Below are 14,036 nucleotides of genomic sequence, written 5' to 3' on the forward strand. Positions count from 1 at the left end.
TCCCTAACACCACACACAAAAATAAACTCAAAATGGATTAAGGACCTAAATATAAGCCTGGACACTATAAAACTCTTAGAGGAAAACATAGGAAGAACACTCTTTCACATAAATCACAGCAAGATCTTTATTGACCCACCTCCTAGAGTATTGGAAATAAAATAAAAAATAAACAAATGGGACCTAATGAAACTTAAAAGCTTTTGCACAGCAAAGGAAAGTATAAACAAGACGAAAAGACAGCTCTGAGAATGGGAGAAAATATTTGCAAATGAATCAATGGACAAAGGATTAATCTCCAAAATATATAAACAGTGCATACAGCTCAATATTAAAAAAACAAAAAGCCTAATCAAAAAATGGGAAGAAGACCTAAATAGTCATTTCTCCAAAGAAGACATACAGGTGGCCAAGAGGCACATGAAAAGCTGCTCAACATCACTAATTATTAAAGAAATGCAAATCAAAACTACAATGAGGTATCACCTCACACCACTTAGAATGAGCATCATTAGAAAATCTATAAACAACAAATGCTGGAGAGGGTGTGGAGAAAAGGGAACCCTCTTGCACTGTTGGTGGCAATGTAAATTGATAGAACCACTATGGAGAGCATTATGGAGATTCCTTAAAAAACTAAAAATAGAATTACCATATGACCCAGCAATCCCATTACTGGGCATATACCCAGAGAAAACCATAATTCAAAAAGACACATGCACCCCATTGTTTATTGCAACACTATTTACAATAACCAGGACATGGAAACAACTTAAATGTCCACCGACAGATGAATGGATCAAGAAGATGTGGTACATATATACAATGGAATATTACTCAGCCATAAAAAGGAACGAAATTGGGTCACTTGTATAGACGTGGATGGACCTAGAGACTGTCATACAGAGTAAAGTAAGTCAGAAAGAGGAAAACAAATATTGTATATTAACACATATATGTAGAATCTAGAAAAATGGTACAGATGAACCAGTGTGCAGGGCAGAAATAGAGACACAGATGTAGAGAAGAAACTTATGGACACCAAGGGGGAAAGCGGGGGGTGGTGGGGGTGGGGGTGGGTGGGATGAATTGGGAGATTGGGATTGACATGTATACACTGATGTGTATAAAATAGATAGCTAATAAGAACCTGCTGTATAAAATAATAGAAAAATAAAATTAAGAAAAGAATATGTTCTAAGATTTATTGAATATTATATTTAATATTACAGTGAAAGCGACAGCTTCTTGGAAGTGCTTACATTAAAGTTCCTTTAAACAGAGGTTTTGAAAATAGAAGAATTTTTGCAGTTTATTTTATTTTTGGTATAACCAGATAAAATCTGAAGCAAACAATCCGTGATGTGGTGCTGTGCATAGATTGAATTGCTGAACTCTGACAGAAATATGTCTAGGAGAAGAGGTTACTACCTCAGGTGAAATGAATTAGATAATTGAAATTTTTTATTGATGTTCTGGTAAAACTACCTTCTTAGTAATCATTGAGCTATTCAAATGTTCTATACCTATAATTTAGAGAAAAAAATTTAAGGGAGTATGTACATATCTAATTTGTTTTATAAGCATGTTGAATGACTTTCTTAAATATTTTCTATTCTTCTGTTTTATTAACTAATATACAACAGAATGTGAGTTATATACATTTTGATTTTATATAGCTGAATATGTAAACTTTGTGTAAGTTACACTCATTTAATAATTTACTAGTAATATTTATTGATAATCTTGCTAATTTATAGTTTATTACTCACATTTTACCTTCTTTTACATTTTTAATATCTGAAGCTTCCATTTTTAAGATTATTTAGGTGGAAACATTAAAGTAAGGGATATACCAGACAAAGGAGAGCCTGTGAGTTCTGTCAATAGCATTTTCTGTTGATAATCATAAGGAGAATTTTGTTCCATTTTCATCACTCACTCTGAAGATTGATAATGTAGTTGCTTGAGAAACTTTATTTATGCTATGTGGTTATTATTTCTGCTGTTCCCAACTTGAAGCACTGCATGTGTTTTTGTGAAGAATGTTGGTACTTGACTATAATCATAGCTACATCTCTTTTGATAGGCAATTTCACTTTGGAGAATAGGTGTAAGACTTTTAGTGTTTTGAATGTAAATTGGATCAATCTCATCACAGCATATAGAGTGTGTGAATGAATAGGGTTTATTATATCATGTTTATTAACATACAGAAAACTTTTTCCAACTTGTTGGTTTTATGCTTCAGCTTGTTTAAATGATTTTTTATAACTTCCTACATGTCCTGGTAAGGCATGACCAAAGGCTTGCTCAGGATCTGAAGTGTATTAGATGGTTAATAAATATTTGTGGAATGAATGACTATCTGATACATATCTGTGTGGTATATAGAGAATTCTGTTTTAGCAAGTGTAGCTTCCTTTGTAGCATTCTATTCACTGATCATCAGGAATAGATGGTAGTGCATGTAAAGGTAAAAATAATATTAGCAAGAAACTGAGGTGGGACCTATCCCACCAGTTATTAAAATATGTTATAAAGCTACATTAAATAAAATCTTATATGAAAGGTGCAGGTTTTATTTTCCCCACTTTACAGGGATGAAATAAAGGCTTAGGCAGTTTAAATCACTCTCTCAATGTGAGTGAAAGGCCAAGATTCACACTCAGGTGTTCTGACTTCTAAGCTGACTGAAAAAGAGTGCCCTGGTACTTTGAGGTCATGTCTTTATTTTTTAAAAGACATATATTAACCAAACATATTTGTAATGATGAAACCCAACATAGCAAAATTAAAATCCTTCAAGCTAATTAATGTGAAAACTTAATTTCATATTTCATTCTGGTAATTAATGGAAACATTATATTTTTCTATTATGATTCCAAAATAGTTGGTTAATATCTAGAATCCAAAATAATAATAGGTGTTTGATTCATAATTGCCATTTTCTTTTTAAAATTTTAAGAATTTTAATTTTTTTAAATTAGTTTTAAGTTTCAGAACTAATACACAATTAGGCTATAATCATAAAATAAAAAATTTGACCATCACTCCAATCCGGTTCTTTTCAGAGATAGCAATTGTCATGGCACTGGTATGTTTTCTTAAACTTTTTCCTAGGCTCCGAAATACTTATATGTACTCAGAGAAAATCTCAAGTATTATAGTGTGCTTGTTTTTTTAATATATATGATGTCACTGCACATATCATTCTGCAACTTTTTTTTTATTCTACAATGTATTCTGGAAATCTTTCCAACTTATTTTGTATAGATTCACCTTACATTATTGTTCACTTCCAAATACATGAGAGCCAGGATCTCAGTCTTCTCAAAAGTTAACGTTTCTGTGTTTCTCAAGGCCACAGGATTTTCTTTCACCGTAACTCATATTGAATAAAATAACCCTTACATTGTAGTTCTTTCCTGAAAGATAGGCTTTAGTGGGCAAAGAAAAAAAATGATCAGCAATGATGATTTAAACTACAGCTACTCCAGTAAAAGATTTAGTACATTTTAAGTTATTCCCTGTATCATTATTTGGGTTGGTTATCACACTCTCAGTCCTGGGTCATATACATCTTTTATATTTTAAAATACCTATGAGTATGCATATGATTTTACAACTTGATCATTCTTTCACAGGATCTGATTTTCCTATAGTCCTGTTCTATAGATAAATGTAACATATATTCTCTTTCTAATTGAACAGCCCTTTTCCTTGCCTTTTAGGCAGTTTTCGGTGTCTTTTTAAGTTCAGATTGGATGCTTTAACTATATTATTTTAGGGGTAGAATCTGTCTCTTCTCTTTTGTTTGTTTTCAGGTTTCAGAGTATTCTGCCTCTTGCTTTAAGTTTCACATAATTATAACCCAGGTGCCTGTTCAAGTTGACCTGATAAAATAAGATCTGGATAAGATTAACTCCAAATTTTAAATTCCATGTTCTGTCGAAATCCAAAGCCCTCCCTGAGAATCCTGTGAGTTCTCTGGAACTTACATCTGCTTTGCCTTTAATCATCTTGATTATGCACCAAATTGCCCAGAGGTATGCCTGGTTAATTTATAAACTTTCATATTCTTTTTATTTATACCACGTAGCCACATTGTAGTTATATATTGATATTTATGTGATTATTTGGTTAATATTTGTCAGTACCTCTAGGCTGTGAGCCCTGTGAAGTGGGCAGGGATGCTGTCAGTTTTATTACCTGTTCCTACTATCTGGTACATAGTAGGCTCTGAAGATAGACTCAAAATATAAGAAAGGAATAACTGAAGAAGGCTTGAGATAAGAGCACAGAAAGAGAAGTTAGCCTTGAAAAGAAAGTGGTGGTTGGGGGGTAAAAGAGAGAGAGGGGAAAGGAGAGGGAGAAGGAGAGATCTTCCTTGAAGACAGATGAGAAGAAAAAATGGATGGAAAAGCATATTGAGATAGAAGTAAATGGAGAGGTTTCCCAGATGGTCTCATCTCCGTTTCCTAAGAGTAGTAGAAAGTGGGTGGATTGGAGGTTATATAAAATTGAGAATACAGAGGATGATAACAACATAGATAAATTTTCTCATAGCTAATGAGCCAGGATTCAAACCCATGCTAACTGCTCCTAGATCTTGTAATCCTTAAACTATACTGCCTCCTAAAATGCAGCAATCCAATAGAAGATAATGAAGTTAGGACTCTTACTTTTTTGAAAAAATATTTTCTTTTCAGCAATCAAAGTGTTAAGGAGGTAAGTTTATATTGGGCAGAACCTAGAAAAAAGAGAAAATATGTTCTACGTTCATTAGAGTGGGATCCTGAAAATAAAGCATCCTGTTCTTTGTCTTTCATGAAATTAATGCCATGAAAAGATACTGAAAGAGTGTTTCAACACACTGCTATACTAGTTCAGAAGAGATTATTATTTTATTAAGATGAGTTTTGTTTCTTTTTTATAAACTACTTTATTGCAGTATGATTGACATGTAAAAAGCTGGACATGTTTAATGTATACAACTAGATGATTTTGGGAATAAGTATACACTTGTGAAACCATCACCACTAACAAGGCCATAAGAATATCCTTCACCACCCAAAGGTTCCTCTGACTCCCTTTATTATTATTGTTGTTATTATTATTATTAATAGTTTATGGTAAGAACACTTAACATAAGATCTTAGTAAATTTGCATGCAATTATCCAGTTTTACCAGCACCATTTATTAAAGAGATTATACTTTCCCCATTTTGTGTTGTTGGCACCATTGTTGAAGATCCTTGACTGTAGTAAGCATGGGTTTATTTTTGGGCTCTCTCTCCTGTTATGTTGGTCTATGTGGCAGCTTTTATGCCAGTACCATACTGTTTTTATTACCACAGCTTTGTAAAATAGTTTGAAATCAGGAAGTGTGATGCCTCCAGCTTTGTCTTCCTTCCTCAAGACTGTTTTGACTATTGGGGATCTTTTGTAATTCCGTATGAATTGTAGGATTGTTTTTTCTACTTCTGTGAACAATGCCTTTGGAATTTTGGTAGGAATTGTATTGAATTGGTAGATTGCTTTGGGTTTTATCGACATTTTAACAATATTAATTCTTCCAATCCATGAACATGGAATATCCTTCTATTTATTTATTTGTTTATTATTTTATTTTATTGTTTAGCTTCTTTAATCAATGCTTTATAGTTGTCAGTATACAGATCTATAATCTCCTTGGTTAAATTATTCCTAAGTATTTACTGAATAATCATTATTAGTATATAGAAATGCAACTGATTTTATATTGTTGATTTTTATCATGCAATTTTACTGAATTTATTATTAGTTCTAACAGTTTTTTGGTGGTATCTTTAGAGTTTTCTATATATAGGATCATGTCATCTGCTGAAAGAGACAATTTTACTTCTTCCTCTCCAATTTGGATGCCTTTTATTTCTGTTTTTTGTCCAATTGCTTTGGCTAGGACTTCCAGTACTATGTTAAATAAAAATGGCAAGAATGGGCATCGTTGTCTTGTTTTGGTCTTAGAGGAAAGGCTTTTAGCTTTTTACTGTTGACTATGATGTTAATGGTGAGCTTGTCATATATGGCCTTTATGGTGATGATATACATTCCTTGTGTACCTAATTTGTTGAGAGTTTTTATCATGAAGGATGTTGAATTGTGTCAAATGCTTTTGCAGCACCTACTGAGAAAATATGATTTTTATCCTTCATTCTGTTAATGTGGTATATCACATTTATTGATTTGCATAGGTAGTACCATTCTTGCATCCCAGGGATAAATCCACTTGGATATGCTGTATGAACATTTTAACATACTGTTGATTCAGTTTGCTAGCATTTTGTTGAGGATTTTTCCATCTATTCATCAGGGATGTTGGCCTGTACTTTTCTTTTCTTGAAATATCCAAATCAGGTAGCTTTGGTGTTAGGGTAATGCTGGCCTCAAAATGAGTCTGGAAATGTTCCCTTCTCTTTAAGTTTTTGGAAAAGTGTGAGCAGGATTGATATTAGTTCTTATATATTTGGTAGAATTCACTAGTGAAACATCTGATCTTGGTTTTTTTCTTTGTTGGGAAATTTTAAATTATTGATTCAATCTCGATCTGTCCAGATTTTCTATTACTTCATGATTCAGTCTTGGTAGCCTGTATATTTCTAGGAATTTACACATTTCTTCTAGGTTATCCGATTTATTGCTACATAATTGTTTATCATAGTCTCTTACAATTCTTTGTATTTCTGTGGAGTCAATTGTAGTGTCTCCTGTTTCATTTACATTTATATTTATTTGAGTCTTCTCTCTCTTTTTTTTTTTAGTTAGTCTAGCTAAAGGTCTGTCAATTTTGTTTATCTTTTCATGAAACCAACTAATTTTTTGTTGATCTTTTTCTATTGTTTTTCTAGTTTCTATTCCATTTATTTGTTTTCATCTTCATTATTTCCTTCCTTTTTTAACTTTGGGCTTAGTTTGTTCTTCTAGTTCTAGTTTCTTGAGGTGTAAAGTTTGGTTGTTTTTTTTAGGTCTTTCTTTTTTTCTTAATGTAGGCATTTATTGCTATTAACTTTTCTCTTAAAACTGCTTTTGCAGCATGTCATAAGTTTTCGTATGTTATGTTTCCATTTTCATTTGTCTCAAGATATTTTAAAATTTTTCTTTGATTTCTTCTTTGATCCATTGGTTGTTCAGGAATGTGTTGTTTAGTTTTAATATATATGTGAATTTTCTAATTTTACACCTATTATTGCTTCCTATTATTATTGCACATATCATGTGGGTGAAAAAGATACTCGATATGATTTCAGTCTTAAATTTAAGACCAGTTTTATGGCTTAACATATGATCTATCCTGGAGAATGTTCTGTGTATACTTGAGAATGTATATTCTGATGCTATCAGATGGCATGCTTTGTATATGTCTATAGTCCATCTGGCCTAATGGTAGCTTAGGTCCAGTGTTTTCTTATTTATTTTCTGTCTGGTTGAACTATCCATTACTGAAAGTGGAGTACTGAAGTTCCCTACTATTATTGTATTTTTGTCTATTTCTCCCTTCAAATTGGTTAATATTTGCTTTATGTATTTAGGTGCCCTGATATTGGGTGCAATATATATTTATAATTGTTATATTCTTTTGACTGACACTTTTACCATCATATAATGTCCTTCTTTGTCTCATGACAGTTTTTTACTTAAAGCCTATTTTGTTTGATATAATTATAGCTACCCCTGCTTTCTTTTGGTTACCATTTTCATGGAATATCTTTTTCCATCCCTTCAATTTCCTTAAAGCTAATGTAAGTATCTTTTGGGCAACATATAGTTGGATTTAGGACTTTTGTTTTTGTTTTTGAATCTTGTCAGCCACTCTATGTCTTATGATTGGAGAATTTAGTACATTTACATTTCAAGTACTTATTGGTAGGTGAGGACTTACTATTGCCATTTTGTTAATTATTTTCTGACTATTTTGTAGTTCTTTTGTTCCTTTATTTCTCTCTTGTTATTTTTCCTCTGTGATTTGATGAGTTTTTGTGGTTGTATGCTTTGATTACTTAATATTTATCTTTTATGTATCTACCACAGGTTTTTTCTTTATGATTATAATGTGTTTAGCATAACAAATTTTATAGTTAGTCTATTTTGAACGGATAACAACTTAATTTTGATCACATACAAAAACTCTACTTTTATTCCCCCCACATTTTATGTTATTGACATCACCATTACATCTTTTTATGTTATGTATCCATTAGGAAAATTTTGTAGCTATAGTTATTTTTTTTTTTTTTTTTAATTTATTTATTTAATATTTATTTATGGCTGTGTTGGGTCTTCGTTTCTGTGCGAGGGCTTTCTCCAGTTGCGGAGAGCGGGGGCCACTCTTCATCGCGGTGCGCGGGCCTCTCACTATCGCGGCCTCTCTCGTTGCGGAGCATAGGCTCCAGACGCACAGGCTCAGTAGTTGTGGCTCACGGGCTTAGTTGCTCCGTGGCATGTGGGATCTTCCCAGACCAGGGTTCGAACCTGTGTACCCTGCATTGGCAGGCAGATTCTTAACCACTGCGCCACCAGGGAAGCCCTATAGTTATTTTTAATGTTTTTGTCTTTTAACTATTATATTAGAGTCTAAGTGATTTACCCACCATTATTACAATATTATAGTATTCTGAATTTAACTATATATTTACCTTTACCAATGAGTTTTATGCTTTCATATGTTTTCACATTGTTAGTTAACATCCTTTGCTTCTATTTGAAGATATCTCTTTAGTATCTCTTGTAACACAGGTCTAGTTGTGATGAACTTCCTCAGCTTTTGTTTGTGTCGGAATGTCTTTATCTCTCCTTCATTTCTGAATAGCTTTGCCAGTTATAATATTTTTAGTTGGCACTCTTTTTTTCTTTAAGTACTTTGAATATATCATCCCACTCTTTCCTGGCCTGCAAGGTTTCTGTCGAGAAATCTGCTCATAGTGTTATGGGGGGCTCCCTAGTGATAGATGAGTTGCTTTTCTCTTGCTGCTTTCAAAATTCACTTTTTGTCTTTGATGTTTGACAGTTTGATTATAATTTGCCTTCATGAAGATGTCTTTATGTTCAATCTTTTTTGGGTTCTCTGTACTTCATGTATCTGGTTATTTATTTCCCTCCCCAATTTGTGAAGTTTTCTGTCATTATTTCTTTAAATAAGATCTTTAACACTTTCTCTTTCTCTGTTCCTTCTATGAATCCAATAATGTGTATATTGGTTTTTTGGATGGTGTCCCTTAAGTGCTGTAGGCTTTATTAATTCTTTTTAATTGTTTTTTCTTTTTGTAACTCTGACTAGATAATTTCAAATGATCTGTCCTTGAGTTTGCTGATCTTTTCTTCTGCATGCTCTAGTCTGTTGTTTAGTCTCTCTAGTGGATTTGTAGTTCATTCATTATATTCTTCAGCTCCAGGATTTCTGTTTGGTTCTTTTTTTATGGTTTCTTTTTCTTAAACTTCTCATTTTACTCATGTATTATTTTCCTGATTTTGTTGAGTTGTCTATCTGTGTTCTTTTTTATCTAACTGAACTTCTTTAAGATGATTATTTTGAATTCTTTTTCAGGCAATTAATAAATCTCCATTTCTTTGGGGTCATCTACTAGAGTTTATTTTGTTCCTTTGGTAATACCATATTTCTTTGAGTCTTCATGTTCCTTGAAAACTTGTATTCCTGTCTTCACATTTGAAGAAGCAGTCACTTCCTCCAGGTTTTACTGACTAGCTTCAGGGAGAAAGGTCTTCACGAGTCAGCCTTGCCAGAGATACTGGGGGTCTCTTAGATTCTTTCTATGGATGCACTTGCTCCATTCCTCTTGTTTCCTGTGAAGGAGAAGTCTTAGACTCTGTGTCTTCTCTTGATCCCACAAAGCCAGGCCAGGCGTTGAGAGCCTCCTATTTATTTTCTCTAGGGCAGTGCCCTGAAGTGTTTGTTCAGTGTTGTGCACCTTTTCCCAATCCAGTAGATTCAGCTGGATGACAATATCTGTGTGCTCTCTGTGGGAGCTCGCATCCATTGTCTGCAGGGGAGCATGGAGTGTTGGCTACAGGAGGGGGCTGCATGGAGCACTGGGGGTGCACAGTGGCTAATCATGGGGTCTGCAGGGGGGGGTCCTACTGGGTTCATGGTCAGGGCTCTTATTAGAGTCTGTAATCTAGTTAGTAGGATCTGCTGCTGGTTTTTGATATCTGTATACTGGTTTCTATGAGCTCCTACCCTTTTTCTTTACTCTTTGCGGTCCCCAGATTATTTAGCTATTTCAATCCCCTCAATGTTGTGGGTGTGGAGAGATGGAAATGGGACTCTTGGACACCTTCCCGCAAGGCTGGGGAGCCAAGTGTTCACTTTGTTTTCGCTTTTCCCAATGGGAGAAGTTGCAGGCCAAGGTGAGTCTCTCTTGGTCTGAGCTGTGTTGCCTTGGGAGAGAGGTGACATGGATAAAGTGAAACTGTTCTTCTTATCCTCTTCAGTGCTTCTGTTCTTTGATGTTTTTGCTCCACATGGGTACTGGAACCTCTCAGTTCTTCTCCCAGGGTTTCATAAAGGTATTCTCATTATTGTTATTGTTAAAATCAGTATTTCTTTAGGGGTATGACGTATGGAACTTCCTATTTCATCATCTCACTGATGTCCAGAAGAGATCATTCTTTATTTCAGTAGGTCTCAAATATCCAGTGATATTTCATAGAACATTAAAGTTATTTAAAAAAACCTCACCTTTTAATTGACTCAATGACAAAGTTAGTGAAAACTTCTATAGGATATGAATAGGGGGACATTAGATTTAGGCAGAATCAAGAGGCTGCATGTGAGCATCGGATGTCAGAGCAGGCAATGGTTTGAGTTTAGATGAGCTTGAAGAATCTGAGTCTTAAAAGTCAACAAACAAGTAAAAATCCAAAGGCTAGGATAGTTTGGGGAACGGCCGTGGAGAGCAGGAACTGGGGTGAACTTATTCCTACAATAGAGGATGTTTTCTGACATGAAATCACAGCCAGAACACCTAAAATTACTAGCTTCTTCTTGTAATACTTATAGGTGTATAGATTTCAAATTTAATCAACTTTTCCTATCATTACAATACTGGAAACATGTTAACTGTCCCTATCACATCTACTAATTGCATTTGAGCAATCGAAGAAAAATTCTCTTGCCCTCAGTGTCTCTTCTTAATGATGATGTCACATTGGAGGGACATTTTCAAAAAGGTTTTAATTGGTCAATTATTGTTATGAAAATTGGGGTGGAATGTTTGTACTAAATTAGTGAGCCAAAGAAGACATGGTAAAAATGGCAAATGAAATAAGGAGGTATATTTAGATGTAAATGAATCCTTGTCTGATGGGCAAGCCCATGGTTGGAATTATCGTCTCACCAAAAAAATTATGCATTGGATAAAGAAAATGTTAAATTTGGCATTTGTAAAATTAATTTTCTTTCTTTTTAAAAATTTGTTTCCATCTAAAAGAGAAAAATGGAGATACTCAGTAGAGAAGTAGAAAAATAGGAAGGAAATAGAGGCATGAAAGGAAGAATTCTTCTGAATAATTTAAAGATATTTAACCAATTTTCTATAACATCTATTTCTAGTTTATATTTTATATTATATCATATAATATGTGAACATTACACAGTACTATTTTTTCTTTTTGTATAATTGTTGTAATATTATTTTTCTTTCCATAATGGTTTTCTCTCCCTAACTTGGCCTAGAGCTGTAGCTTTTAAAATTTTATCCTGGCTACTTTAGATCCCCAAATATTTATCATAACATGATATAGTGCAACCATCAGTGTAAGATTATATCTATACACAATATACACACACAATATACATATACCTCTCTCTATATATATGTAAATATATATGATTGTGCACTCTGAAGATCAATGATTTTCAGTGTGTATACTTGTGTGTAAAGACTCACACATGCACACACATTCTGAAGATCACTATATGATTTCATTTTATGTTAAAGGTTCTACAGAGAGCTTTCATTTGATACTAACTAGTTCTCCAATTATGACATTATGCCCAAACCTTGAAAGGCTTCCTCTCTTACTGTATTTTAAGAAAGGATCCTTAGAGCCTCATATTCTCCACCTTTTCTTCAAAGTCTGTAGATTATCTTGACTTCTGTTGCCTGAAGACGTATCTAATGGAAACCTTAAAAATAACATGTCAGATTTCAATGGTGGGAAATGGCTGGAATTTATAATCAACAGGAAGATGGAATTTTACTTTTAAAATGAATAATTAAAATTTAGAATTCTCTTTGATATGTTAGTATTAAGGTAAATTAGATTGTATGACTTACAGTGAGGCATAACGAAAACAGTATTGAATTAGGTATTATAAGACCTTAATACTTGTTTGAGCGTTACCATTTAATAGCTTAATGACCCTGGGCAAGACAGTCTCAGCCTCACTCACCATCAATTGAAATGTGTGGTTAACAGTATCTTTGCTGCCCACCTCTTTATAGTTTTGTCAAGATGAGATAATATATGTGAAAATATTTTGTAAACAATGAAGCGCTAAATGAAAATGACAATTGTAAAGAACGGTTAATATGTACCAGACACTGTATTAAGCATTCATATCATTCTTACAGCAGTTTTATGAGATAAACAATGTTAATATTCCAGTTTTACACATCTGGAAGGTGAGGCTTACAGTATATAAGACACCTCAGTGAGCTCACACCATTGGTGAATGGGAAGGGCAAGATTTGAATACAGATTTGACTGACACTAGAATCAATGCTCATAATTTCACAATTTTTGTCACTGCCCTGAATAATAATTACTTTATAGAATGATACATGAACTGGGTGAGGCAGTAAAAGTACAGTTGTCTTTATCATCACATATGAATTCCAAATGTGAAAACAAAATACTAATTATTTTTTCCTAAAAATAGAATATCATGGAGTTCTAACCATCTAAATGTGTCTTTCCTTTAGAATTTAATTGTCTTGGATCCACTCACAGTGACTGAGGAGGAAACAAGACCGTCCCTAGAGAAACGCCTCGAAGCCATTATCAGTGGGGCTGCTCTGTTGGCTGACTCTTCATGCACGAGGGATTTCCATCGGGAGCGAATTATCGCAGAATGCAATGCCATTCGCCAGGCTCTCCAGGACCTGCTTTCAGAGTACATGAACAATGTAGGTAACTGGTTCTCCCCCACCCCGTCCATTGGGTATGTGCTGAGGTTCTTTCGGTGTACAAAATCTGATAAATTACAAATAAGTACCTGATTTTACATGGATTGGCCTTTTGAGTGCATTCTGCGTGGGTTGCTCCCAGAGTGCAGCCAGGAGACAGGAGTTTCTAGGAATGGAATTCAACCAGAAGGTTATTTATACATGATTGTTTTGCTTGAGACAGTATCTAAATACTAGTTGAAGAAGGCAGTCAGGATTGGAGAAAGGAAACTGGAGTCGCACATCAATTTAAAGGATAAAAAGAAGACAAAGAAAAGGGCAATTTGCTCCGGTTATGTTGGTGAATAACAAAGTTAGAATTTAGATGGCATTGGGATAAAGTCAGTGCTATAGGGATTGGGGGCCATTTTTAAAGATGTAATTTGGATTGCTTTTAACCTTTTTCAAATGTGACAATGTCATAGATTTTTTGCAATTTTAGCTATCTCTCAGGAATGTTAGAAACAATGTCTGAATTTAGACAAATGCAAAAATATTTGTTTCAAGGTCCTTTTGATATCATTTCATATATATATATTTATTTATAATATATTCTTTTTGTATATATATCTACATCCATCTATGGAGTATCTATGACTACTCACATTCAAAACTTAGTTGCATTTTTAAAATAAGGAAGACATTGTCAGCTATACATTGATCATGAATATTGACTCCTTAAATAATAGAGGTAAAAAAAAGAAAAATTTATAATGGGACTATTTTGTTCATCTGTTTTATTATGAATGGAATAATTCAAGAGTTATGAGGGTATATTTTGAAAATGATTAGTTACAAAGCATAAGATTT

The 14,036-nt window shown here is 33.7% G+C and overlaps 1 protein-coding gene across 4 annotated transcripts in view; it reads left to right on the forward strand.

The window, feature by feature from the left end:
- The window catches only part of CTNNA3 (catenin alpha 3), a 1,725,675-nt gene that overhangs the window by 501,226 nt on the left and 1,210,413 nt on the right, over positions 1-14,036 (forward strand). For all 4 annotated transcript variants that reach the window (XM_082424660.1, XM_082424659.1, XM_082424661.1 and 1 more), the window contains one exon: positions 12,984-13,187. In XM_082424660.1, the coding sequence (XP_082280786.1) occupies positions 12,984-13,187 (204 nt within the window). The remainder of the gene's footprint in view (positions 1-12,983; positions 13,188-14,036) is intronic.

The sequence above is a fragment of the Balaenoptera physalus genome (assembly GCF_965194825.1).
Source record: "Balaenoptera physalus genome assembly, chromosome: 14".
In the NCBI taxonomy this organism is placed as follows: domain Eukaryota; kingdom Metazoa; phylum Chordata; class Mammalia; order Artiodactyla; family Balaenopteridae; genus Balaenoptera; species Balaenoptera physalus.